Source organism: Clinocottus analis, unplaced genomic scaffold, assembly GCF_023055335.1.
Source record: "Clinocottus analis isolate CAN_PGR_092001 unplaced genomic scaffold, fCliAna1.0.p SCAF_16, whole genome shotgun sequence".
Lineage (NCBI taxonomy): Eukaryota > Metazoa > Chordata > Actinopteri > Perciformes > Cottidae > Clinocottus > Clinocottus analis.
The window spans coordinates 6481934-6509534 of NW_027175887.1; the positions used below are offsets into that span (position 1 = coordinate 6481934).

General features: G+C 45.2%; 1 protein-coding gene across 1 annotated transcript in view; it reads left to right on the plus strand.

The window, feature by feature from the left end:
- The first annotated feature begins 6220 nt into the window (after window positions 1–6220).
- Window positions 6221–27601, plus strand: part of arhgap23a (Rho GTPase activating protein 23a) — a 61877-nt gene continuing 40496 nt past the window's right edge. Inside the window, exon 1 of the mRNA XM_068578535.1 lies at window positions 6221–6642. Coding sequence (XP_068434636.1) covers window positions 6634–6642 — 9 coding nt within the window. The 5' untranslated portion in view covers window positions 6221–6633. The remainder of the gene's footprint in view (window positions 6643–27601) is intronic.

A 27601-nucleotide genomic window follows, 5' to 3' on the forward strand; every position in this document is an offset into this window, starting at 1 on the left:
ATCCCACTAAATCCTACTCACTGCTGCTTTAATTAAGGAATATGCACCATGTGAACATAATATAAATTACAATAAAAGAAAATCTCTACAAGACGAGTACTTAAGATGAGGTCACAATGTGGAACCACAGTAGTTTTTGTATTTTTGTTGCATGATTTTATGCTGTGACTTATCTGACTTATGTTCAGTTTGAACCCCTAATACAAGTATTAAGTATTCTCTCTTGTGTTAATGTATTTATTCAAGATGTGTATAACTCAAAGAACAATATTGGGGAGATATTTCTCTGAGAATGAGAGGCCCATATGAGACTGTAAAACTCGTCCTAGCACAGTTGCCAGTTTATTAGGTACCCCTAGTTAAAACGTTTGCAATTCAATGCAAAAGTCCTGCAAAGAATCATACCTTGATGAAATGCATAATGAGGTGTTGATGCTACTCAATGGCAGTTATGGAGGACGCAGTTTGACCAGTGTAGAACGTTACATCAGACTCATTGTCATTGTTGACAATGGAGGAAAATCACCGTCGAGCTGGTGGGACATTTCTACCCGGAAGTTAGCATATCAAGTCATACTTCCTGTTTAAGTACCGCCCTTAACAATGGCACATTTCGGTTCCCAAGCAAACCGTTTTAATGCTGTTGGTAGGCGGTTTATTAGGAATTAGTGTTTGCAGCTTGTCGCCAAAAATGTGCCTGAAAGCCCAAACACACGGTAAATAAAACCCACTCTCGCCGTCTTAGTTTCAGCAGGGGGCGTGGTCTCATGTATACCTCCCCGGGCCGAGGCGGGTCGGGAGGATTCTCGCTCCCTCCGAATGGTTCCGATCTCGGCCGATCTCCTGCACCGGCGGTAGTGCTGCGTTGTAGCTGCGTGTCCTCATCGCGTCCACACCGTCCGTCTCTGCCACTATTTCCATCATGGTGGACATTTTGATGTTGATGTTTTTCGCCATCATTGGCCTCGTTTTCCTTTCCTACATCATCTACTTGCTGTGATGATGATGATGATAATAACGATGAAGCGTCCTGCCCGGCCACACAAACGGTTGCAGCACAGTCATTCAGGGGATGTGTGTTTTTCCTGTCCTGCATCCCTGGTTTTCATCATGGACAAATGGTAAGGGGGCGTTTTATTGCATGTTATAAATGTGATATTTTGCTCCAGCATTAGAGCACTACAAGGAGGATTTCACCTGTTAATGTCTGTGTAGCTTTCCCTTTATCTCGGCTACAGTCTCCAATATGATAGGAAATAGGACATGATCACACTATTGCACTTGACTAAGCTAATACGTTGATAAACTGTACATGTTTGACACTAGCTGCCATCTGTTTTAGGGAGAAGAGCCGGGTCCAGGCACGGTGGTTTCCCCAGTGGAGTTCTCCTGTAGGAGGGGCAGAGCAATGAGATAAACAAATGGACAAGAAGTGGAAGCCCCTGTTTCTCCTCCTTTATGGGTCAGGATCCTACTACAAAACGTCACTACTCCAAGAGCTCCCACTATTTGCAATCAATCTAACCAATGCATTATCTATGCTACCCAAGGTCATGCATGTCTCTTTCGAGGAGGAGACAGACGTGTTACCTCTGCACAAGTCCGATCCATCCCTTGACATGGATACAGGACGGTTTTGTAGTGTTGAGCGTCATACAGGTGTAGAGTTTGCCTTTCCAACAACACTGTGAGCTCATTGTTGGCTCCTACTGTAATGTGTTATGTTCAGTTTGATCGTATCCTTATGACTTCATGGCCAACCCTTCTGTGCTCATGTTCTGCCTTGATTGAGTCAGCCTTCACGTCAGTGTTATTACATTACTTTATTCACGTGTTGCCAATATGTTCCTCTCCTCACTATCAAGGTTCTCTGTCTGGTTAAAGCCCAGGAGAATATTTCAGTTTTATATATATATATATATATATATATATATATATATATATATATATATGTCTGTTTTTGTTGATCGCATTGGCTTCAAGTGACATCCACGGGGAGCAATGATGTCATCTCAGATATACATCAAATGTAGACTCTTCTCAGTTTTACCACCAAACCTCATATATATTATGTGTTATGTATCAAATATGTTACGTTTACTGAGGCTCATGACAGTATTTCACATGACACGTCTAATAAAGATGATTTCAGTAAACCCAGTTGTGTTGTCTTCATTTCAACACAATATTATTTGTATTTTTGCTGACGTCCATAATCATTCATTTCTACTGCACAAGCATTTAATGCTATATTTTTTCATAAAGTTTGTGAGAATATATATATATATATATATATATATATATATATATATATATATATATATATATATATATATATATATATATATATATATATATGAATTATTGTAAAGTGACATAAGGGATATAATACTCAGAGACAGAAGAGTATGACCTTCATCAACAATCCCTGGCTGGCCCAAACCAGGCACATTATGCAAATATTAATTTTGAAATAAGCCTTTATATTTGGTGTGGAGAGCTTGTAAGACAATTATTTTCAAAATAACGTCTATTGTACTTTGCATTCACTGATTACTGGATTCCTGAGGCCTCCTGCTCCAGCGCCTCCATGCTGAAGTGCATGATGGAACAGTGGTTATTAGTCAGGATTGTGTGGCGCTGTCATCCAGTGGTATCTAAATTAGAGTCATTGACCTCGAGGTGGCTCCTTCTCGCGGCTCTGCAATGCAATACGGACTATATACGTTTCTCTTGTCCTTGCACCCCAACTGTTATGTAGGGGTCTTAATATTCATCACAACAAATAAACACGGGACATAATCTCATTAAACGGATGCTTGTTTGTGAAGGAGGACTCACAATCAATGCCATGTTTTAAAGATTGAAGCCCCCTTCTCAAAATGACCTGCTGTCCTGCAGATGGTGCTGTTTACCTACAGTCGGCTGTGGAGGATCAGCTGATGGCAGTGGAGCTATAAGTAAACCAACTTGTTAGAACAGGTGATGTGAGACAGGATGAGAGCAATGTGTTTCAATTTAACAAGCACAGTTGACTAAAATCAGCAGATTCATTAAGTTTGGATGTCTTCAAATGCACTAGTTCAGCAATGTTAGCCCTTAGTTTAAGATATATAAATGTGTTATTGATGTTTTTATAGAACTAATTTATTTATTTTTGTTTTACAGTGTAGTCTATTGATTATTATATTAAACGTAAAACATATTTGAGTGAAACATGTCAATCATTTTCAAATTTATCTCTTCGGGACTTTCTCTCTGTTGTTCTTGTGATGTGATTGTCATAGAGACGTAATATTGTATCGACTATAACTCAGTTTTAGTGTGGCTTGAAAACAAGATTAATTTCTAATTTGTGATTTTGTCAATAGATGAACGCTTGCGTGTTCTCCTGATCTGGCTCTCCAATGACTCTCCAAGGTGACAGCTCGGCTTATCTAGTTGCTTATTTGAAGAATATGCATTCCTTTAAGTAATCTTAATCTTCTTAACCTTTAAAAAATGCTTTCCCTACTCTAAAAGCCCACTACATCCCCCCATAAAGTAATAGTTCCACATGTTGGTAAGTACATTTATTTGCTCTCGTGCTGAGATTCAAAAGAAAAATTGATACCACTTTAATGTCTGTGCTATAAAAAATGAAGCTAGCATAGCTTAGCTTAGTTTAGCTTAACTTAATTTAATGCAAAGACTGAAAACAGGGAGATACAGCTAGCCAGTCTCTCACTGTCTCACAGGAATAGTCCTTTACATTTTCTATAAATTAAACAAACAAAATTAAGCATGTCAATAAACTAGGTTTAAAGTGCTGTTTTTTTTAAAATTTTGTCTCTTTTGGACAAAGCCGAGCTCGCTGTTTCCCCTGTTTCTTGTCTCTATGCTAAGCTAAGCTAACCAGCTGCTGGCTTTAGCTTCATTTTCTGTATACAGACATGGGAGGGATACCAACCTCCTTATCGACTCTCAGCAAGAAAGCGTGTATGCATATGTCCATATTCCTTTAGTGTCGCGTGCGTGTTTGTGTGTGTCTGTGTGTGCGCATGGCTCATAGTGTTGCAATCCTCCTCTGAACACTTAGCTAAAGTTTCTCCCACATGTGTGCAGACAGACCCACTCTGGGAAATAATCGGAATTCCTCTACTGATAGTATAATCTACCACTCACAGCATTACAATACACCCGCTGTTCTGTCTGAGAGCACACACACACACACACACATATAGGCTACACACTCACACACACATGCAGTCATCTCACTTCAAACAGCATCTTTGGCTCGACCAGATCAAATGACGCTGCAGCAGTCTACAGTAGAGGGTGTTCAAGGAAAGAGAGGCATTGAAGCTGGACTGTACAAAGTAGGGCAGGGTTTGTTTGGTTGTCTGAGAGTCTGCATGTTACATGACCTTGTGCTGCATTCCCGACCCTCATTCCTTCCCTTCCTTCACTGGCCTGTCATACTGCGCCTAAATACCATATCAGATCATGTCACAGCTATGTTATGCGTCCATTGAATCAAAATAAGCCAGAACAGGTGCTCTTTTGTTTTCCAGCTGCAGGGGCCCTGGGTTTCCCCCCAAGAGCGGTATTTCTGGGTAGATGCGGTAATACGGGACATTTTCAAAGTGTTTATGATTACTTTATAAGGTAAATTCCACCCATAGGACACCCTGTCCCCGTGGCACAGTTGCAGCTGCAGCTGCTGGCAGTGTGTCGTGCATTTCTGAGCATTCTGTTATCTGCTTGTGTTTTCCTTTCTCCTTGGTATTGCATGATGTCCGTAACATGTACTCAATGTGACAACACTGCCAGATGTTTTCAGTGCAGAATTTGATGGCGGAAAAATGTCATATTTAATACATAAACAATACATATCAGGTTTGTGTCAGTCCTGAAAAGTAAAAAAAAAAAAAAATACATTTTTAGATAATCCTGTATTCTTCCCCACACATTCAACAATAATATAGGGAGTGACCTGTTCAAAAAGAGAAAGTGATACTGATTTCCCAAAAACACAAACTGCACTGCAACCACAAAACATAGTGTCGTGAACACAGCAGAGGGTGTGGTTATATGTTTTATCTGTATCCATTTGTATACCCAACAGCTGCATGAAGCAATCACAACACTTCATTACATAATAACTCCTGAAATTCTCACAAATCAATGACATTTAATACCGCATGAAATTCCCACTGGGATTTTTTTCTCCCCTTTGGATGTGTTGCTACGACGCGTGTCTCCTGATGCCAGACGCTAGTTTGTATCAACATCTTCTCTCTGTGTGTCACCTTGCAACCCCTCGTCTGGATGCCGATGAGATGGAGTTGTGGGAGAATAGAGCAGAGGAGAATTGAGTGTAATAACACAATAGATGGAGAGGGAGGGGTGAGGTGGGGGGCTGGAGAGGATAGAGAAAGAGCAAATAAAGAAATAGCAGGCAGTGAAAGAAAAGAGAGAGGGAGGGAGGGAAGAAGGGGTTTATGTGCTTAGCAATGGCCTTCGGTGGTGGAGTTCCTGTTGTTGTGGGGAGGGAGTTTCCCTCGCACTGGCCGAGAGGAAAACGACAGAGGATGTCTTTTTCCTGGCTGACCAAGAATGCCCGGGCCTCGAGGTCTTTCCTCCTCTCATGTGTGTTTTATACAAGTTTACGCCAAAGTTTTAATGCTAATGATAGGACCGGTTTTCCTTCTATTTCACTCTGGAGGGCGGCCAATGTTGCACTGGTGCATTAACGTTTCGGCAGAGAGGCGAGCACAGGGGGGAAACATTCCTCCCAGAGGCACAGGGATGTGTGCTCTTAAACACGCCGCGCGCCGTCACTACAGATTGGACTACACGTCCCGACATGCTGCCCCCAGAAGGGGGCGGGGACTTGGAATCCAATGGCCAATGAGATTGTGTCCGGGGTTCTGTGGTTGGTGCGTTGCGCGGCAGCTGTTGTCAATGGCAACAGAGGTTTTCAGGCAAGCATGAGCTGGACAGCTGGTAGAGGGTCCCTCAGTCCTCTACCGGGAGTCACATGATCCCCCTGGTAGCCAATCTCAGCCCTCCGCCCTCCTCTCTCCCTCGCTCCTTCTCTCTCATTTGCCCGCTCCCGCTCTCTTTGGGTGCAGCAGGAGGGGGAGGGGAGATGGAAAGAGAGGAGGGAAGTGGATACAGAGAGGGAGGGAAGGAGGGAGGGGAGGCGAGGCGAGGGGCCAGCTCACACAGGGAACGAGTGAAGGAGCTTCAAAACGAGAACGGAGAGAGCGGGACTCTTGCCTCTGTGTGGTGATCAAGGAGAGAGGTGAGGTTCCCACACGCACCCAGTTTGCCCTCCAACCTCCACCCTGAGCAGCGGGAGAAGAAGAGAAGACGGAGAAAAGGACTCGCAAGGAGTGTTTGGTTTGCGAGTATCAGACTGTCACACTCAGAGACACAAGGAGAGACAGAACCATGCCTCTGTGGGGAGGCGCAGCCGTCGGCGGCCAGGCTGCCTCGCCTGTGTGAGGGGAGCCGGATTGGATTGCTGTTGGGAATACTGAGCAAGGAAAAGAAGAAGAAGAAGAAGAAGAAGTAGAAACAAGGCAGACAGCCGGCTCTCTCGTGCCATGACAGGGAACAGGAGGAGGGAGGAGACTCGCTGAAATCATGGACCAGGTGAGGATGGAGAGGAGGAGAGGAAGGGAGGGACTGAAGGGGAAGTGAAGGGGACCGCCAGCTTTAGTGTTCTTCACATTCACACCATGCTGACACGAAACACACAGAGCAGCGGCAGCATTCATCACATCCATCATCCCCCTTTTGTCATTCCCTCGAGGCGAAAACAAACAGCACGCTGCTTATCCCGCGATGTGTTCACTCGAGGGAGGGGAGGGGGGGGGGGTGAGCAGAGGTGCTGCTGCCACCGGCAAGTGCCGGCCCTCTGGAGAGATGACACAGCTGAAAACATCGCCGGCTTAGCTCTGCAAACTGGGCATAAGATCAACACTGGGAGTGGACAGAGAGAGAACCATAAAAAGAGGGGTGTGGCTCAGTTTGGTGGGTGAACAGGCATCCCCTGGTCATGACATGTCATGCAGGAATTGGCTCCCTCGCCTGGAGTCAGGATGGAGACGGGATGGTATGCAACAGGGTTCCCATCCAGAGCCGTCTGTATCCGCGTTCATTCATTCAAAGAGGCTCAGATGAGCGCGCCCGCTGCTTTGTAACACCGTGTACTCTTGTCACCCGCCTTTACCACCCTCCAGCTTGTTTACTGTGAGAGCTGCTGACGCTTGTTCAATTTGCCACGTTCCCTCTCAACATATTTTTTTGTTAATATTTGGAGAGTTTTACAGCGTCTGTGTGTGAGGGCTGATGCTGCTGCTGTTAGCAGGTGTTGTAACCAAGCTGGAGGCAACCAGCTGCTTGTAGTTCAGCGTGTGATGAATGGTTGTAGAGGAGGAGAAAGAGTGCACACACCCTCCTCACATCTCCCCTATACGTTGCACTGAACGCAGTGTAAGTGTCCTAGTTACTGATTACCTCATCCCCCCCCTTCCCTCCCTCTTTCCTGTGCTTCTCCTTTGCGTCCTTTCCTCCTGAGATGGAAGTGTTGTGAGCATCAGGTTTGTTATTAAGGAGGATGAGGAGGACGGGGAGATAAGGAGGGGTGCACGGGGGAGACACGCCAGCCCAACCCTTCGTTTAACTGAATAATGCATGCGGTCCATAAGGGGAACATCTCCTGTCTGTGTCTGCTCGCTCAGGTCGGAGTGACGTTAGCCCCCCAGTAATAGAGGGGATGAGCTCATCACTGCTGCTGGTCAGACAGTGTGTGTGTACGTGTGTGTGTGTGTGTGTGCGTGTGTGTGTAGGTGAACACATTTGTTGGAGGCATGCCATGTTATTCACTTGTTTTCTTTCGAACTCATCTAACCTTATTTCCTTAAATTGGAAGCCTCGGGCCATAGCACAGTGTGTCTTAGTCTATAGGTCATGGCCTCAGTGTTATAGACACACACTCACACACACACACACACACACACACACTTTCAGTGTCAGTTCAAATTTCTGCACCAAAAAACAACAAGAATGGTGTGGCTTACAGCACAATGTATACCTCACAGGAAACAAAAAACTATTTATAAGACTGCGCAGTGCTGTGAAATGCTGACACAGCGTGGCCTTGGTGCAGCGCTAAGGCTGGGCCTGTGTCATTTTAATAGATGGACCGTATTGTGACGTCGTGGCCAAATTTGATTAGAGCACTTCCTGTTCATCACGTGATGGTGTGTCATTGTCGTTTTGTGAAACTTTATCTCTGTGTGTGTTTCCTGCTGTGGGCCTCTGTCAGCCTGGTGTTTCAAGACGATTCTGGATACACAACATGTCTGAGGAGCACCCAAGGACCTCCTTACATTTAGCAGCGTAAACACGCTGTGCGAAAGTAAACACAAGCATATAGTGTTTACTGTAGTCGTGGAAAAGGCCTCAAGGTTTACAGAACAGTTTCTCTTTGCCCTTTTTTCTTCTGTCCTGCGTGAGGGCAGACACACACATGTTCAGAAGCACGCCGATAAGGAGGGCAGTGGCTCAGCGAGGAAGAAGAAAAGGCCGGTTACATAAAGGGTGTGTGAGAGAGAATCAAGGGCAGCGGTGGGACACCTCTTTCTCTCAGAGTCTGCCTGCGAGTGATGCCGCTCTCCACGCTCCTCACTTGATGCAACTCATCCTCAGCGGAGGCGTTTGGAAAAGACACTGACTGACACCGGGACAAAAAAAACAAACACTCTTGCGCGAGAATGATTAAAATGTCAGACCGGTTGCAAATCAGTTTGGGTCATTAGTGCTTTCCGATCAATAGTCATTAATGGATCTGAGCAGGGCTGTGGTGGCTGCTGATGCCTTCTGGGTTTGAGGTATCCTGACCACATCCATCAGACAGAAACAAGTGGTTGTCTTTGCTGTAACAGCCTGCAAGCCAAGGAGAAAAGTGAGATCATAAAAGATACTATAGCAAAGAGCAACTTTCAGGGATAGTGTTGTGTTGCCCTGAACAAACTGCTGCATGTAGACAAGTGTTTCACGACAGTGGAGGGAATCCCGGATACTTCTGGGTGAGCCTCGGTGATGTGAACGAGGGTGACGCTGCTGTGTTTATGCCGCCGCCTGAAAATGACTCCCTGGAGGCTCGGCTTGGACATGAAGGCGGCATATGTCTGACTGTACTGTGTGTGTGTGTGTGTGTGTGTGTGTGTGTGTGTGTGTGTGTGTGTGTGTGTGTGAGTCCCTGTTGTTCCCAGCCAGAGTTATCTTGCAAATTGTTTTGTCTGTTTCCCAAAGATGTGACTGAAGTGGATTGCTGCGCTCAGAGCGAAGCAGCCATGGAGGGAGATATTTTATTGGAGTTAAAGTGCGTGTGTGTGTGTGTGTGTGTGTGTGTGTGTGTGTGTGTGTGTGTGTGTGTGTGTGTGTGTGTGTGTGAAAAAGAAAGGGTCTTATTAAGTTACAAACGAGATAGTGAGAGGGAACGCGAAAGACAACAAGTGTGAGAGAGGAAAGAATAAAGGAAAAGCCTCATGGTGGAACAGGTGGTCTAATCTGAAGCCCCACCCATAGCACCCCGAAGCCCCCTGCCTACAGCCCTCCAATCTTTGGCCTCTCAGGAATTTCTTGTGCTATTGTCCTGAGCGGTAGAGACTGAAAGACTCTCAAAGAATGAACTTTGTATGCGTATTTGCATCTAAATTGAAATTAAACGCACGTATATAAGCATATATATTGATCTTCTCACCCATGCAGAGAGCTGTGGCAGCTTCATGGATATTTTGGTCAGTTTTGCCACGCAGGGAAGCGGGGCATTACAATGAAAATTAACATGCACGCTATGGGAGGAAAGTTGAGTTTTTATGCTGGTTTTGCGTGTGGTGAGCGACACATGCAGAGCCTTTTGAGGGACATTTGTGGGACATGGAGCTGTGGCAGCGATTTCAAGGTCTCCGTAGCAGATCAAGCATCCAGTCTGAATTTATATCAAACAAATTTGCTGCAAATTTGGTATAATGTACATGTATTGTTGAGCTATTTTGCATTTTAAAACATATATAACAACCTATATAAGTAGCTGACAACATATTATGATTTCTTTCCCTTCAAAACGAAATTAGGTCAAGTGTAAGATGAGGATGCGTTTGCATGTGAAGGATGTCAGTCCAGAGTTCATGTTCTTAATTCAGGCTCTATTGGATTTTCCAGGCCGGAGATAACCAAATGGTAGATGCCTGCAGGCAGACAATGGGCAAATTGTCCTGTGAAAGAAAAGTAGGACACCCATCTCTAGGAAGTAAACAGCTCCTGTTCAGCCCAGGACGACTACTTTGGACCTCAACCTCAATGCACTTGAGTGGCGGCCAATGAATGACTGCAGATGGCAGGGGCGATGGGGGTTCTCCAGCCGGGGGTCAAAGGTTAGCCCGTGTGGTTAAAGCCCTTCCTGTCAGCAGCACTTTGCATCAGTCCAGCCAATGTCGGAGATCTGTGGGCTGATGACACACGATGAGCAGGGGTAAATAGAACAAAACAGAGAGATTAGGTTTATCGAAGCATCCAATTATGAGGCGGTTTGCTACTGACTCGGTCCAGTTTAGGCTGATGGCTATGTTTGGCACAATCAGTTGGACATGTTTTTTATTTCAACTTGTGACCCCGGCAGTCTGTTTCTATCTCTTGGTGTCCTCCGTCTTTTACATCCATAACTTAAAGTCAGTCTGGAATGAACAGCTGTGCGGCTGATGCCTGCTGTTTCATTACTTTGATAATTAAACAAGCCACATAGATGCCCTACTGTTAGGGGGCACCACAGCTGCATAGCGGTAATGAAACGCTAATAAACCACCTTGGCCTATTTTCCAAACTCCTGAGGATAAAATCATTATCATATAACAATTGTCTCTCTAAACTACATCTGAGTTGTGATTTTGAAGATATTCCCTGTTCAACCACACTGACTTAATGCATCAGATATCATATTAAGGTAATCTTGTTGCATTTTGTGGCTCACTCATTCAGAACAGACTGTTCCTTTAAATGTTGCTCAGGCTATGGCACATTTTCTTTTTTGCCATATTTTGGTCTCAGTCTGCATGAGTGTGGACGCCATGAATCCTGTTGGGTCCCACTGATGGGGATAAAACGATAAACTCACCTCATCTGGACTTCGTTTTTGCATTCTCCACCCTAACCCCACCTCACCCTGCAGCCGCTGTACTGAGCCCTCCTGTGGCCCCCAAACGCAACTGCAGCTCAACTTCTATCTTTTCAGAGGGGGTTTGAGGATTATCTATTTAGGGAAATCTCTGCAAATGAACAGATGGTGGTCCTTTTATAGAATTCGACCCAGAATAACAAGTTTGTTTTGCTGCTGATGACAGTGCACATTTATGTTAATTCCACATGTGAAATATATTCTCATCCCCTCTTGGTGACCTCACTCACATTGATCACAGCAGGAAATGTGCAGCATTTTGTGTTATTAATGTTTATGTACTCATTTAGATCAATGTCTTCATTCAAGGATATATTTACTTTGTTGAAGTTCTTTGCTAATCTGTTGTGATTAAAATTGCCATCTTTATCAGCATTCAGCTTGTGAAAAACATGTTTCTGTGAGTGTTGACATTTATTTTTTTGTTCACTATATCTCTGGGTGTATATTTTTTTAAAGGTTTTAGAGGTGAGCAATGCTAAAGTTCACGCTGTCCTTATCTCTCTCTGTGAGAAAGATAAGAATTACAATTCTGAGGCATTTAGGGTCTGTGAAACAAATGTTTCTGCACTGACGGTTGGCTGGATGAAGTCTGGGACCTTTCTGAAGGTTAAAAAGCTGTCAAAGTATTCTGTCCCCCAAAAGGAGCTCTAAGACCATGTCTAGACAAACTTATCTCTGAGTTTTAAGGCGGGGAAATGCTGGGATTAGGTTATGATCCCCCTCGAATGTACAGGATTACACACTTCACTGTATTTCTGTAAGAGGTGTGGCTTGAAGTTTTTGTTGACGGCTCACAAGATCTGTCCTTGGTCGTAAAGTATTTTATGTCAATCTGTAATCTTTTCATGAGAGGATGCAAGAGTATTCAAATGAGGCGTGTAATTTAAATGTGGGCTCCATTATGAAAATGATCAGCTGTAACTGCTTTTTGTGCTTTTGGGGTGGAGGTTTGGTTTAATTTAGTTTTGACTGCAATTTAGGTTGTTTTTCTTACAGAGTCTTTGCCAAGAAGTCAGCATGAATCACATCAATAAAAAATAGTATACACATTGTATCTCTGTAAAAACAATGCTTTTTTAAGGGCACATTAATTAGGTAACTGTCAGAATGAATGGCAAAATTCCCAATTAAACCGAATTTAGGCAAAATAGTCTCCTGGAAACATTTTTAGGATTTGTTACCTGATCAAGTCGCAGGGTTTTTTCCAATTCACAAATCATTCAGTCGCCCATTGTCCGATGTGTATTCAGGGAACATGGCGCCTACTCTGATATTTTGTCATTCTAATTTTGCTCAAGTCTTCGGATGTTCCTGACTCACCAGTGACCAGCAGAAGAATCTGATGTAAACAGTTTTGTTGAAATCAGATGGACGGGTTCCCGAATGCGACTTGATGAAGACATGTTTGATCTTTAGAGCTCATTTCCATTGTACACAACCCCCCCACCACCACCACCACTGTGTGACAGGAAGTGATGCTCGAGGCAGGAAGTGGAGCTGTGAAAGGTAAAGAAGCCGCAAACACATCGGCCTCTATGAAGTGACGGGCAGTAGGAAGGAAGCTTGCAGCGCTGCTACTGGAACTCCTGTTTATTTTACTTCTCTGTCTTTCAGAATAAATTCAGGGAAGAAGAAAAAGTGGAGAGGGGGGGGGGGACTATGGGATGTCCTGAGATGGATGTGTGCCAAGCATTTATAGTAACAGCTAACAGTGGAATACCCTGTGTGATTCATTTGTTGTTGTCTGGAGCTTTGAGCGTTATTGGAGGCAGACAGGAGACGTGGGAGAGGTGAATCAGTGGTCATTTGTACAAACGGTGACACCTGAACTTCCACTACTCTCCTCCTTAGTCTCGTTGTATTTCCTTGTCTTTTTTTTTTTCCTTTATCTCAAACACTCCCACATGGCTGTTCTAATCAGCCCTCGCCATGTTCAGGCCCCAAAAAGAAGTGGAAGCTCAGCTTTTCATGTGCAGGGGAGAGATAGTGTATCAGCTTGTGCTGGGAGATAGGACTTAAACTGCCTTGGAACCTTTTTGACGATAAGCTTACATACATAAAACCTAGTGAAATGTTAACATTCAGTATGTGTTGATACTAATGCTTGTTAATTGGGAAACCAGTGTAAAAAGGGCTAAAATGAAGGTTGAGAAAGTTCTGTTACACGTCCAGCCAAGAGCACCGGCTGGTGGTGGTCTTTGCTTGCATGTATATGTGTGTGTTTCTGCGTTCCTGGCCTCAATAAGTCATCCTCTTCAGCATCCCACCCAGCCGAACGTCCTTTCCAGTGGCCGAGACTCTAACTTAGACCGGTCTCTGCTACCGTACAAGCCGGTGTGTCCTCAGGCTCAAAGTTGTATTCCATCCAAATTACTGCGGTCCTTCAGAAGAATGAGCGAGGCAGCTGCAACAGAGAAGGGGGATTAAAACCAAATGCAGCGTGGGGCGAGGCGGAGAGAGAAGACGGGTCAGCAGGTCAGCAGAAAACCACAGACATGCAGGGATAAGACTGAAAACAAAAACAGTCCTCTTTAGACAATATGATGAAGGTTCCTTCATGACCATAGTTAAAAAAACTGACACATCCTGATCAAACTTTGCTTGTTTTTGACTGTTAACTTCAAATCATGTATTACAACAGGTTTCTAGCGCTTCAGGCCTCTATTGTTTCTTTATGAACCCTGAAGCCTGCTCTAGTCGTATAACTTATTGCAGTTACCTCAACGTGACATGAGTGCTTTGCAGTGCGGACACTTTTTTTTTCAATTTAAGATGCTCCACTTGAGCACTTAATGGCAACCAACGCAGATTGTGATGGATTACACAACTTCCAGATTACTTTTCATACCACAGGAGAATAAACAGAAACCAATGGCGACCGACAATGGCGGGAAAAGAAGCATCCAAAATCTAAACTGTACCGCACACATTGGAGCATATTCAGATCAAATAAAAAGTACACATGCTTTGCCTTTCCACATAGCCGTAAATACAGAAGTTAAAGTGTGGAGCCGTTTGAATGGGTTTATGAGTGCAAAGGTTGCACTTTAGACTCTTCCCTCATTCACGTGAATATCCAAACATTTGGGTCCTGTATCTGAATGCCTGTGCAGCACAGTGACAAAGCCTGTCTGTGCTGCCCGGTCAGCTGTTTCCTCCCCTCGTGCCAGTTGTCCGGCCAGACAAAGAGGACTCCTCCTGTCGCGGAGAAAGGGGGAATTTACGGCTCGAACCCAAACCCCACCCCACACTCAACCTTCCCAAAACCCTTCAAAGGAGTGCCACAGGAGCCTCTGTGTCAACAGGCAGCGACGGAGTGTGAGACTCACTGCAGATTCACTCACATGTCTGCATCTCATTCACACATCTCTCCCTCACTCGTCACATCCAGGTCTCGATCTCACGCGTACAGTCATGTATGTGTTTGGACATGCTTAGCGATAAGCAGCTGAACATTACATGCCAAGCTTGAACCCATGCAAGTACACAGTCCACATTTCTCTGGCTCCCGACTCTGACCGAGCACTCACCGGACACATTGCAGGCCCAGACAGCGATAATCTTCTTATTACATTTGAGACATGGACAGAGAAAATGTTACTCTTTATATTAAATCAACTGAGCAAAAATGATATCGAGAGGGAGAGGGAGAGAGAGGGAGAGAGAGAGAGAGAGAAGACTTGCACATTGTGTCATTTTGGCTCACAGCAGCAGGAAACCCATCCAAAGCACTCTTCATTAAACGCAACTGTATCCAGTGGAGGGATAGTGTGGCCTGTGTTATACACTCCAGAGAGGCTCAAAGTAAATGATGTTGAAAAGATCTGGCGACATACACTCCTCAGCCCGAAAGTGTGTGTGTGTGTGAAGAGCGGGCTGACGGACACTCTGAAACTGAGGAGATGTGAAAGAATGAGAGGGGGCTAAAGTTGGAATAAATGGAGTGACTGCAATTGATTGTAGCATATCAGCACACACACTCTCTGGGATGTGGCCTAGAATAGTGGATGGAGGATGGCCGGGTTTGCCCACCCGCCACTCCCTGCGTCCCACAGGCTCAGCAGCCGAGTGAGAGGGGAATGCAGGACAAGCCCGCCGGATGGGGAGGTGGGAGTCGGGGCGCGGTCAAGCGAGTAAATAGGATGATGGTTGTTTATGGGTTTGTCCTCGAAGGCAACAGGCCGTGTGTGTGTGTGTGATTATGCAATGGCCGAGGGGAGACTGTGGGTGCTCCCTGCTCGTCTCGAGCCGGCCCTTAAGGGAAAGGGATCGTGGCGCGTCGCCCGACATCACCGTTAGACCGAAGCTTCCTCAGTGGATCACGGGGGCATCCCGGAGGCCCGGGGCTCTGTGTCACTGAGTCATGCTGACCCAGAGACGCAGCACGAGGACACGAGAGACATCAAATGCAGTATGTCAGATAAAAGCCACGTCTTTTGGCTAGATGGGGATAGAATTACAGCTCTTTGAAATATGCTTACCCACCTGCCTAGATATGACACACAACACCTCAGACACACAAATCTCCCTCCTTCCTTCTCTCTGAACCTCTCAGTCTCGGAACGTCTGTGATGCAACGCTTTTTCTTTTCTTTTCTCGGCCTGACAGGCAAATTGATGTGTAGCGTGAGCATGTATCTGCCATCTGGGGTAAGATGTGGACAAACCTCAGCACAGGAGGGGTTGACTAACATTGCATCATTCTTCCCACAGAAAAGTGTCGGGGCACCGAGTGATTTATAGTATAATAGAAAACATATGGGCGTCAGACAGAGGCCGCAGAGATAGATCCAGATCCAAGGTCAGAGAAGATGTGGAAAAAGGTCCAGCTGTGGTCTCCCTCCCGCCCCCCACACACACAAAAAAGCAAGCTTCATGACTCTCAATATCTCTCAAAGACCATCTGCCCTGCTCTCTCACCTTAAGGCCAGCATACTGCTGCTAAGCCTCTCTGGGCTCTCACTCCGCCACGGTGGATTTCCAACCAGCCGAGTGCTCTCAAAAACGACTTTTGGCCTCATACGGGTAACCTGGAGGAGAGAGTTTGGCTCACATGTGGTAATTATCCGTCTCAAATGGGAGATGAGTGAAGGTCATGACTAGGACTTTGGTAGAGTGTCCTCTTTAAGCCTCTGGCTGGGGTATTGTGTGTCCCAGAGCGGGCCAGATGCACAGAGGGCATGTTGAGATGGAGGCTGAGTTGGCAGCTGCAGCTCTTGGCGTGGGAAGCCCCCCTCCCTACATGACTCCAGTCTGCTTCCCCATAGGCAGGCAGGCTTTTGACGAGGCTTTGCACCCCTCAGAGTAATATAGCCACATGGGCCTCCACTTGTCAGCCAGCAACACATTTCTTTATCTTGTTTAACAGTTTTCCTCCAACTTCAACTAATATTTCATCTCTGACATCAAAGCCTCAGCTATCGTGGAGCATGAATACAGCATAGTATGAGGTCGTGGGACTTCTTGGCAGCAGCATGAAGTTCCTGCTCTTGATGAGTAACCTTCCTCTGCCTGTACGTCCTCTCTATAGTGTCCATCCGCAGCCATAATAGAGGGCTAAAAATACAAGTTTTCCGAGAATGTGCGGTCTGTCGAGGTGTGGAGGGAATTCTGACATTTCTCAGGGAGGTACACTTCCATGAAGCTTTGTTCAGCCCATCTGGGTCCACGTGCTTATCATGAGTCACTCTCTAAATTGGACTTATGGGCCTTTTGTTAGATACACTGTTTGATGAGAAGGCTGTGAGGTTTTTCACATCTAAGGCAAACCATTTCATAAGTGTGTGGTATGAGGAAGCTTCTCAGTGTCACCATAAAGAGGGCATCACTCTGTTTCTATTCTTAAGTTCTCGTTATTTTCGTCATCACTCGTCATTTTTTTAAGCAAAGAGGCAAGAAATTCTCCAATGTGAACATTTGTTGCTCAATGAAAGTGCAGTCAAGATGTTTGGCTTAATCGACTAAACGATTAATCAATTAATTGAGCAAATAATCTGCTGATTATAGTGAAAATAATGAATATATTTTTACAGCATGAGATTCCACAAACTTTGAATATACTTAAGTACAATTGGTGGTATATTTTAGTTTTCCCATTTCATGTATTTTTATGCTGCAGTAATGACAGACTAACAGATCATCGTTTGGCTGATGTCCCGGTAAAACTAGTTTTGAACTTGATTAATTTGTCCTACATACTTTACTATATTGTTAATGACTAAACCTTTATAGTTATTTTCATAATGTGCACACGCTTTCTACGTGTTTTGTTTTTCTAAACCGTGCTTTGACTTGGTCTCGTTGGCATCAGTGACCCCTCCCATCCTGCACACAATGTTTGGGCGCAGCCAGAGGGAGCCCGCACGCTGCGGGTTTGCAGGGCGGAGCGCACAGACTTACCCAACGCACCTCCTCTAATTTGACTGCCTTCTCTTCCCCCACGGTCAAGTTAAACACAATACATGTGTAGTAGTTCCGGTAAATATATCAACTATAAAAGCTCAGACTTCCTGTTCAAAGAGCATGAATAATCTTTTAGTCAATTAAATTAAATTAATAACTCTTTATTTATAGTTTACAGAAATGTGTCACGGCAGTTTTGATCAGGCTTTCGCATTCATTACTCCCATAAGTATTCAACAGTGGTGAAATAAATACTCAGAAAAAGTACAACGTTTCCTGTATTACATGTTTTACTTAAAAGCACAAAAAAGTATTAAAACATAATTATAAGTATACATGAAAAGCTCTTGTTATCCATTTCAGTTATAATTTTCTTAAATAATGATGCATTATGCATTAATACATACGCTACTTGGTACAGAATGGGCAATTTTTTTCATATTTGCGGGTTAAAAATCTGCAACACCACAAGTAGACTAACTAATGCCATTAGAGTGAAAAGTAAAATACTGGCTGTTGTGGAGTGAACTTACATTACTTTTATATTTGTATTTATTAATTTACGTTGTTTAGATTGTCTAGTTAGCTGCCTTACTTACCTCACCTTAATGTGTATTTGTGTATAAAATAGCATACAATGGAAATACTCAAGTGAAGTACAAGTACCTCAACATAGTTGTCCTTAAATGGGCTTACTTGTAAACTACTTCAGTAAAGTTACGTGTTACTACAGTCCACCACTTTTGTTGAAACGTGGGCGTGTTCCCTCTTTAGGCTTTTACTTCGAAGGCCGAGCCCCCTGACTTCCGGTTTCCCTCCGTGTGTTTTGACTGCGCTGCAGAGAGTTTCCAGGCAGGGCCGAGCCCAGAGGGATTTAGTTATGTACAACTGACTGCGGTCTGGCGGAAGAAGAAGAAGAAGAAGAAGAAGAAGAGGATGAGGAGGGGGTGAGCGCATTGAACGGCCCGAAACAACGGGAACACAGAAGGGGCTTTTTTTCTCTTCCCCGGGAGGAAGGAAGCTGGATAAGTGTTGAACATATAAGTTTGTGTCTGACCGGAGCATTGTTCCTCTCAGAGCCGCCTCTGTTGCCGCCCGTGCAGCAACAAATCTGCCTCTCCTCGTTGCAGCCCAACAGTTTCTGCGGTCCAATGAATGGAGTTGCTTTCTGCCTTGTTGGAATACCACCCTACTCTGAGAACCACGTAAGTACGCGGACGCTGCGCAGTTATCGACACGTCCGGATACCTGCTCGTTATTGTGTGTGGACGGGCTGCTGCTGGTCAGAGAGCGTGATTTCCTAAGAGGATTAACACTAGTTTGCATAGCCACTGTGTACATACACACACACACGCACGCACGCACACACACACACACGTGCGCACGCACACTCGGCGACATACTGTACAGAAACCAAGTGTTGGATCCGTGCAGCGCGTGTTCACTATTGTTGACGGCAAACGGTGCGGATGAATGTATCGGCCCGCTTCGCCAAAGTCATCCTCGGTCTTTTGTCCGCCTCTCGGCGCACCAGGAGGCGGGCAAGCTGTCAGAGGAGACGGGACGTCCCACGCAGAGATGGATGTCTGGAGAGTTACTTCTTCTCCGTCTTGTGTTGATTATTATTCTTTTGTGTGTGTTATTCATCAGGCAAATGAGTTAATGAGTTGGCTCTATATGAAGATCCACTGGACTTCCATCACTATTGCTGTTTTTACTCACGCAGACTCATCACATAGTGTCACACACACACACACACACACACACACACACACACACACACACACACACACACACACACACACATTATAAGGTGGAGGTTTCTTAAGTGGTGAAGTAACAGTAAATGGAAAGATGGGAGATGTGTGAGCATCACAAGACTTCACAGCCACCAGTAGTCATATAACCGTGTTATAGAAGCATAGTTGCATACCTTTGGGTTTGGAAGATACATCCCATCCTCAACCGCTCTTTATATTCTGCAAAGCAGTGAGATAAATCAAGTCCTTGTGACTTTGTTAAAGTATATGAAGTTACTCCTGGTCTGACTTCAGGAATGTGCTTTGGAGCACTGATGTGTCATGGTGAAGTCATGAGGTGAGACATGTCATCCTGGGCGGTGGTCTGCTCGTCAAAGGATGCATATGGTCTGGTATACTGGCCTGGTAGTGTGTGTGGGTGTGTGTGGGTGGGTGGATGTGTGTGTGTGTCTGCTTTCATTTAACCCAAGAGGCTCCACGTGTGATGTGGTTGTGTCAGGGAGTTACTTGGTCCTCCGCTGAATCTCTTGTACACTTGTGTGTGTGTTTGTGTGTGTGTGTGTGTGTGTGTGTGTGTGTGTGTGTGTGTGTGTGTGTGTGTGTGCAATGAGGTTATATTTTGCATTATCGCTCTTAATCATCCTCTGCTATCACTCAACCGCTCTCTGCAGTCTCAGAACCTTGTGGGGGATTTTTTTTCTGCTCATGAATCTACCCCCTTTTCTCCTCATTTTCCACCTACCTCTGCGCCCTTGTTTTCTGTTGTGGTTGACTTTATCCCCTTTGGCAAAAAATAACGTTTCCTCCTCTGTGGTCGCGCTTTAATTGAACCTCCCTGCTTGTGTGTGGCTGTAACAGAGCTGCGAATGGTCCTTCAAACACTTTGATTTCTCTTTTTATCTTTTACATTTTCCAATGCTTGTTTTGTAGTTAAACACTTTGTAGTATCACCACTGGTGTGCCCACATAACTGTCGCCTTAATGAAGTTAAGAAGCCGTAAAACTACATTCAGAGTGCCTGATGTCCTCCAGCGTGTTTCTCTCTGAACTGATTTTACATAAGCTCCAATGCTGATCCTCAACTCCTCTCATCTCAGTCCCCAACCTCTTTCATACCTGACCTTTGACCCTGCATGTCCCAGCCAACACCTAGTTCTCATTCAGCCAGGTCTCTCTCTCTCTCTCTCTCTCTCTCTCTCTCTCTCTCTCTCTCTCTCTCCCTCTCTCCCTCTCTGCATGCTATCTCACTTGTCTTTGGCTAGAGAGAGGAGTTTATCTTCTCGATGGCGGTTTTATTGTACAGAAGCGCTAATTGTCTTCTTGATGTGAAACTGAACACGCCCACGTTCGTGGCTTGGCTTGTGATCAAATACTGATCCATGTAGACGAGGCAACCAACAGTGAACTGTACAATTACGCTGTGATCTGTTTTCAATGCTTAACTTGCAAAAATTAGGCGCAGGGTGAATGATGCTTTGTGGATTGATTCAGCATCCGAGCGCGGAGAGAGGAAGACGTCCAGAGGGACAGGTTCAATGCCGTTAGCAGGCCTGCTCTAATGTAGCAGAGCGGGAGGGTGCGTGGGTGAGATCAATAGTGGACGGCAGGGTGGGGCAGAGGGCGGGACCAGCATGATGTCTAATGCTGCATTGGGCCACGTGACGCTTGAGTGTATTGATGACGGGAAACACGAGAGCGCTTTTATGAAAATTGAGCCGGTCGATGTTAAAGCCCCTCTTTTGTCTTTTGTCCCGGCGGCACGTGCACCAGTTTTCCTCTGGTACGCCGCAGACTCAACGCAGCATGATCCTGCAGTCTCCCGAGTGCATCCAGACATGACTTGCGTGCTATCATTGACTTTGATCTTCTTTTGCTGACCTGTGACCTTTGCGCTTTCTCCCCAATCTGAGAACTGTCTTTACATAATAGCTTCCCAACAGTCATGCCAGAGCTTCAGACAGAGGCTTTAGCTGATCCGCAGACGGTCTTTTAGTCTTTTCGTGAGCACCAGCTGATCACAAGACAGCAACCTCAGAATGGTTGCAGACCACAGAGGCCCCTATCCAGTCAGCAGGTCCAGGATGGGCTCCTGGTCAAAGGCAATGTTAACTGAAAGCAGCTGTGTGATGCTGCAGAGGAAAGCATTTCTGTGATCATTTGCAGATGGTCTCACATCGTGGAAAGCACATAGCAAAGACAAAACTGCAATGCTGTGCATTCATGAGATTCTTCGTACAGAGTATGCCAGTTGAATGCTGTACAACGGGGGTTTCTAACCTGCGGGCCCCCTTCCTGACGGGTTGCAAGATGAATTAAGAGTTGCGATGCGATTTGCAGGATAGAAAAACCGAGCGAAGCAGGTTTTTTTGCAGCACAATATTCTCCTTCTGCTTTACCTTTCTCTCATTTTGGTGTTTTCTTCTTGAGAGTACCAGAATTTAACCCATGAAAATAATTCATGAATAACATTCTGAGAAAGACAAAAGTCTCTCTCGAGGTCCAATAATAATCGTGAATACACGTTTTACTTTCCCTCGTGCGACACAATAAATAGTAAATTGATTATAAATGAGTGTATAATACAATACTGTATTATTCCCTTTTTGTCTTGACAGAAAGGGAGTAGAGGTCAACAACAACAGCCAGCCTGTTGTGCATTGCATTATGGGACAGCATTACAGTATAACACACGCAAGTTTTTCATTTATCTAAACTGAACATGCGACATACCCGAAACCCGACAGGTATTTTGTCATTAGCTGCGTCCGTGGGCACACGGAGAGCATGACAGTGAAGTGTTACAGAGCGCCCCGCAGCAGGCCGCTAACGCCATTAACACATCTCTCGCACCTTTACACCTCGACACCGTCACCCCCGCTGCATTCCTCAACGCCGGGCCTCGAGACAACAGCTGCACGGCCGCTCGCGCCTCACACCCACAATCATTAACTTGGAGAGTGTGTGTGTGTATTGACACACTTTAATCACACACACACACATGGCCAAGCACAGGTGTTCACAAATATAGACTCTCCAGTATGTTTACATCACTTCATCACTTTAACGGTCAGAGTTAAACACACTCAAATCGTAATTTGTGCGCAGCGGCCACACACACACACCCACACACACACACACACACCCACACACACATAGCCAAGCACAGGTGTTCACGAATAGGCATGTTTACATCACACTTTAACGGTCAGAGTTAAACACACTCAAATCATAATTTTGTGCACAGGTGCATGAAACATGGCCACCCACACACACACACACACACACACACACACACACACACACACACACACACACACACACACGCACACACACACACACACACACACACACACACACACACACACACACACGCACTCTGTTTTCCGATGCTTTCTGTTTTGAAGAGCTGGCTCTGTGGAGCGTCTGATTTGTCCTTTTCCCGTGATGTTTGCACGAGGAAGTCCTTGATGCGAAGCGCAAACATGGTGTGTGAGTGTAGGTGGGCGAAGGACATCAGTCAGCATTGACCTTGTTTACTGTGGTGAGAGGGGAGCGGCTGCTGGAGGGCAGCTCTGCAAAGCAGCCGTGTTTCTGTTGCTAATGGCTCTTTATTGATCGCCCTGCCGTCAGTCAGTTGGTCTCTGTACGAGTCAAGTGATTGAATCTATTCTACTTTTACAAGTAAATTATTGGGCATGTCTGTGAGTGCAATTATGAGCATGATTGGGTTTATTATTGTTATTCGCTTATTTCAAAAGTTTAGTAATTACAACACCTTGAAATCATTTTATTCCACATTGACCTGCAATATTTAATATATTGTGTATCTGCTTGTTCCAACTTCTTATTGGAGACTTTTTTTTTTTATGGCCGCAGCATTTAATCAAACGGAAAAAGTCGAGATCAGCATCATTTGAACCCCTTTTCCAGATTCAGTCCGGCCTATTTGCTATCTTTTGAACCTTTCGGGACTTGAACGTGATCAAAGCTCTGCTCCACAGCATGACTGACCCAGCTGCTCGGCCGGTTCAAGAGGTTAATTCATTTTTGTTTGGGTTACTGGGAATGTGCACGTGATCGGATACGTCGTGCTTCTGGAATGGCACAAACAAGTGGTTGATTAAAGAAGAAATGATGCCGGCTGAGTTCAGAAGTTGAAAGTATGTTGTTATCATCTGAGAGGAGTTCACAAGGGTTGATTTCTCTGATGGAAACTGCAGCAATCCAACCGTACTTACCTGATACCACTGTCTATTTCAGCTCATGAAACTAATTGGGAGCATTTTAGGAAAAGTATGTTCGGGCCATATATTGGTGTTCCCCTGAAGACCGAGGTGGCTCACTTGACTAGCCTCCTATGGGGGTGCTTTTTACTTTCATTTGCTCTTATTCCTCTTTTTTGTCTCGAGTTCAACATATTCGCCGTACGTGAATTTACCTGTCCAGTCAGCTTCTCCCCGTACAGGCAACACAATTCTTCTTTCTTGAGTCCCAGCTGGATGCATTTCATATGGCGTCTGACTCGCCGGCACTGGGAGGTTTGTTGGGAAACAAAGCCTCTCTCAGAAACAGACGAGGCCTAATTAGATTCAGCCTGTTGATGGTCTGGCCTGCGTCAGTGCCTCTTTGTATGTGCGCCTGCAGAGAAGAGACCCTGTGTGGACGTGTGTGAGTGTGTGTGTGTGTGTGTCTCAGTGTGTCGTTCCTCTGTAGGAAAATAAGATACAGCAGTGTACATGAGGGGCTTCATGTTGAGGTGATGCTCAGCACATCAGAGGTATGAAGAGCAGGTCAGGTCTTGTTCTGAAATGCAGACCTGTCTCCGTCTGTGTCTGTCTGCAGGGTCAGCCTTCAGGCAGCGAGACCGGGTTTGGATCAGGGTCAAGGTTCAGAGGTGAGGGGCCCCCTTCGTCACACACTTGTCCCCCAGTTAATAGGCAAAAGAGGCGGGAGGGAACCGCTGTCACTGTGTGCGGCAGGTCTCTCGGGGGTTAAGCAGAGGCCGCTGTTTAGCTGATCTCCACTCAGATGATCAAGTCCAGCATCTTATTTTGTCTTTCCCACATCCAGATGTCAAATGTGCACATTTCTGCATTGAGTTTTCATCGTGTTTACTTTTTTTTTTTGTTGCAAAGAGGCCCGGTGATAAGACTGTTTGCAGAAGGCTGAATGCTGCTCTGTGTCTCGCTCCAATCAGCCTTTCAGGGTTTTTACGAACGGCCGGGATTGCACTGGAATGTGCGAGACGGAGACGGAGGGGGTAAGGAGGAAAAGGAGGGAAGAAGATAACAAAATAGAGTGAATCCTGGTGAGGCGGCCAAAACATAATGAAGCAATGGAAAGGGAAGACTAAACAATCCTCAACTCATAACCCGCAGAAAAGAAAAGCCAAATGTCACATTGCTCTCGTAAGCAGTCCGCACAAGAGAGTGTTAGCTGACATGCTGCTTTTAAGTGTTCTTGGTTGTCCCTGTGGTGCGTGATAAGGGAAAGTCTTCTGTCTCTCTATTGGCATTTCATATAACGAGTAACCATTTTATAAGTATATCTTCTTTAATTAACCTCCAGAAATTATGGATCCTACATTTTCCTTATTGCCGCTCAATGCCTGGTAAACGTCAACGTCTTTTAAACTTCAAAACCCATTGATGAAACGCAGACTGTTTTTAGAAATGCGGTTTGTGAGCCCAAACTGGAGGTGACCTTGATGACGCGATTCGGTCAGACGTCAGAAAGCTCCTCCAGAACCACACGCATTTGTTGACGTATATCCCCAAATCGTAGCTACGCAAATCACACCATGTCTTTCTTACATGCAGTATGTACAAAAACCGATGTATTATTATTATCATGTTCATTCATTCACACTCTAATACAATACAATTCATCACAAGCAATATCAACATGCTCACCTTAACTTAGCTATTACTTTAATTTCTTTGCGTTATGCAGCGACGTTAGAAAACATTTTAGTACGTAATGAACTATTTCCAGAAGCCTCGCAGCATGGTCTGTCTCTGCAGCTCGTTCAGGGCGTCACAAAGCAACAGAAGAAGAGTTCTGATCATGTTTCCTTCATACGGTACGTGGCAGTCGGCCTGCTACTGTCCGTCGGCGCGGTTTCGTTGTGCTTGGTGAGCTGACACGCTGACCTCTATCTGTACTTCCTAAACAACCCGGCTTGTTTTACCAGTCCGGCAAAATCACGGGACAGAGATTATGGAGAAGCTAATGAGGAGCTGTGGATGCTGGGAAGAGATAGCGCGCTGTGGTTTTCCTGATGCCTGCCGGACCAGCACAACACCGCCTCTGTTTACATGTTCACTGAGATCCTCTCAGAGGATAATACCGCTGGGTTTTATTTGTTTATTTGTGCACCAGCGGTCCAAAATCTATTTTTGGGATTAAAGTTATATTTTAATGGAACGCTTCGACATTTTGAGAGTTTATCTGCTTTATTTTTGCCAAGAGACATGGGCGTATCTACACGCTGTCGTGAAGCTGGAGCCATCGCGCGATGCGTTTAGCTCAGCATGGAGACCATCCGACCCTCTCCAAAGCACCTCATTACAGCTTGTTTGTTTAGTTTGTATACTGAAAGAAATGTAGAAACATCCAAGTTGTTCTTTTCCAGGAAGTCACTTGCTGATAGGATTTCTTAACCAGGACCAGTGACTTTCAGGCTTCTTGTCACGATGAGGTTTCCAGGCAACAATTTGATACCTTTCCCTCTCTCTTTGTCATTTTCCAACCTTTAGCCTTATAATATTTTAAAAAAATCTCATCCACGCTGAAATTGAGGGAGCAACACCTCAGAGAAGTTGCTTTGACACTTAATGTTGTTACATCTCCCCAGGAGGTTTAAAGTAAAACTACACAGTGTTGTGCTCCACAAAGGAATATAATAGTAGTATATAATAGTAGTATCCTTATGGTGGTTTTGATACTCTAGATTCAGCCAGGTTACTCACATGCGAGAACACACTGTAATGCTGTATTGGTAGCACGTCATGGTCAGCATCAAAGCCTTCTCTGTTTGATTCAAACTTATATAAAGTGTTGGTGAATCTTGCATAATTTGTAATGTGCATAACTGCAGCTGAACAGCAGCTCTGTTTATTCAGTTTAAGAAAGATGGAGGGAACACCTCAACCTAAGTACCACGTGCACGCCTTTTCTTTTGTTAGCCATGCCCCACATTTCAGCGTTCTTGTTTTTCTCATTTCTCCGTGTCTTTGAGCGTTTGCTGTCCTGGATCCTAGATCCTCTCTCTGTTGCCTTCTTTGGTCATCTCCTTTCGGGATACTCCTGTTTTCAGCTGCTGCTCTTGCTTTCATTCCTCAAGTTTCTTTCTGAACAGTGCGGCCCGTAAACCTTTTCACCTTGACTCGGCCGTGCTTTTTAGAAATGCTTCTCTGAGCTCAATGCCATCCTTAAAGCATGAGGCATTTGTGTGTAAGTTTGTGCCATACAAGGTTTGTTTCGGTATGGTTCTTGTGTATCCACTCCCTTCTTCTTCTCCCGCTCAGTTTACAGAATGAAAACTAACGGGACGGTATGTTTCTGTTAGCGTTCCTCTCCGCTTTAAGCGGTGCCAATGTGTCTTTCATCTGAATAACAGAGTGAAACCATGTGTGTGTGTGTGTGTGTGTGTGAGAGAGACTCTGTCTGCAGTCACAGTCCAATGCTAGCGTCCCACCAGGCAGCCAAAACAGGGAGACAACTGAGAGCAATGACTGCTCGAGGTCTGACCTTTTTCTTTCTGGTCATGAAACCACAGCGGACAGCTTATTTCTGCGGGGTGAATGTCAGACCCCGGCATTAAAAGGCCGCTAACGCGGAGTGACCGAGGCTAAACGCACAGAAACAACATCAGCCTGGCGTGCGGATCACATCGTCGCATTAAGCAAGCAACAAACACCGGCGGTATCCCTCTCCACGAGAGATGTCCGTCTGTGCGGCCGGGCTTTACAGACTACAGTGTGTCCCAGGAAGGCTGATGAAATGATAGCGTGGGAACAAGCCCCTTGTTTTCAAAACATGCCAGGTGGCGATGACGGAGAAGAAAAAAAAAAGGGGGAAAGGGTGCAAAGGCCGTCAACGTTTTGGACTTAACGTCCTGGTTCATGGGTTCACTCGGTTCAGTGCGAGCGGAGGAGCTCATGGTAACGCCAGAGGAATCACGCTCCCTGAGTTTGCCTCGCATC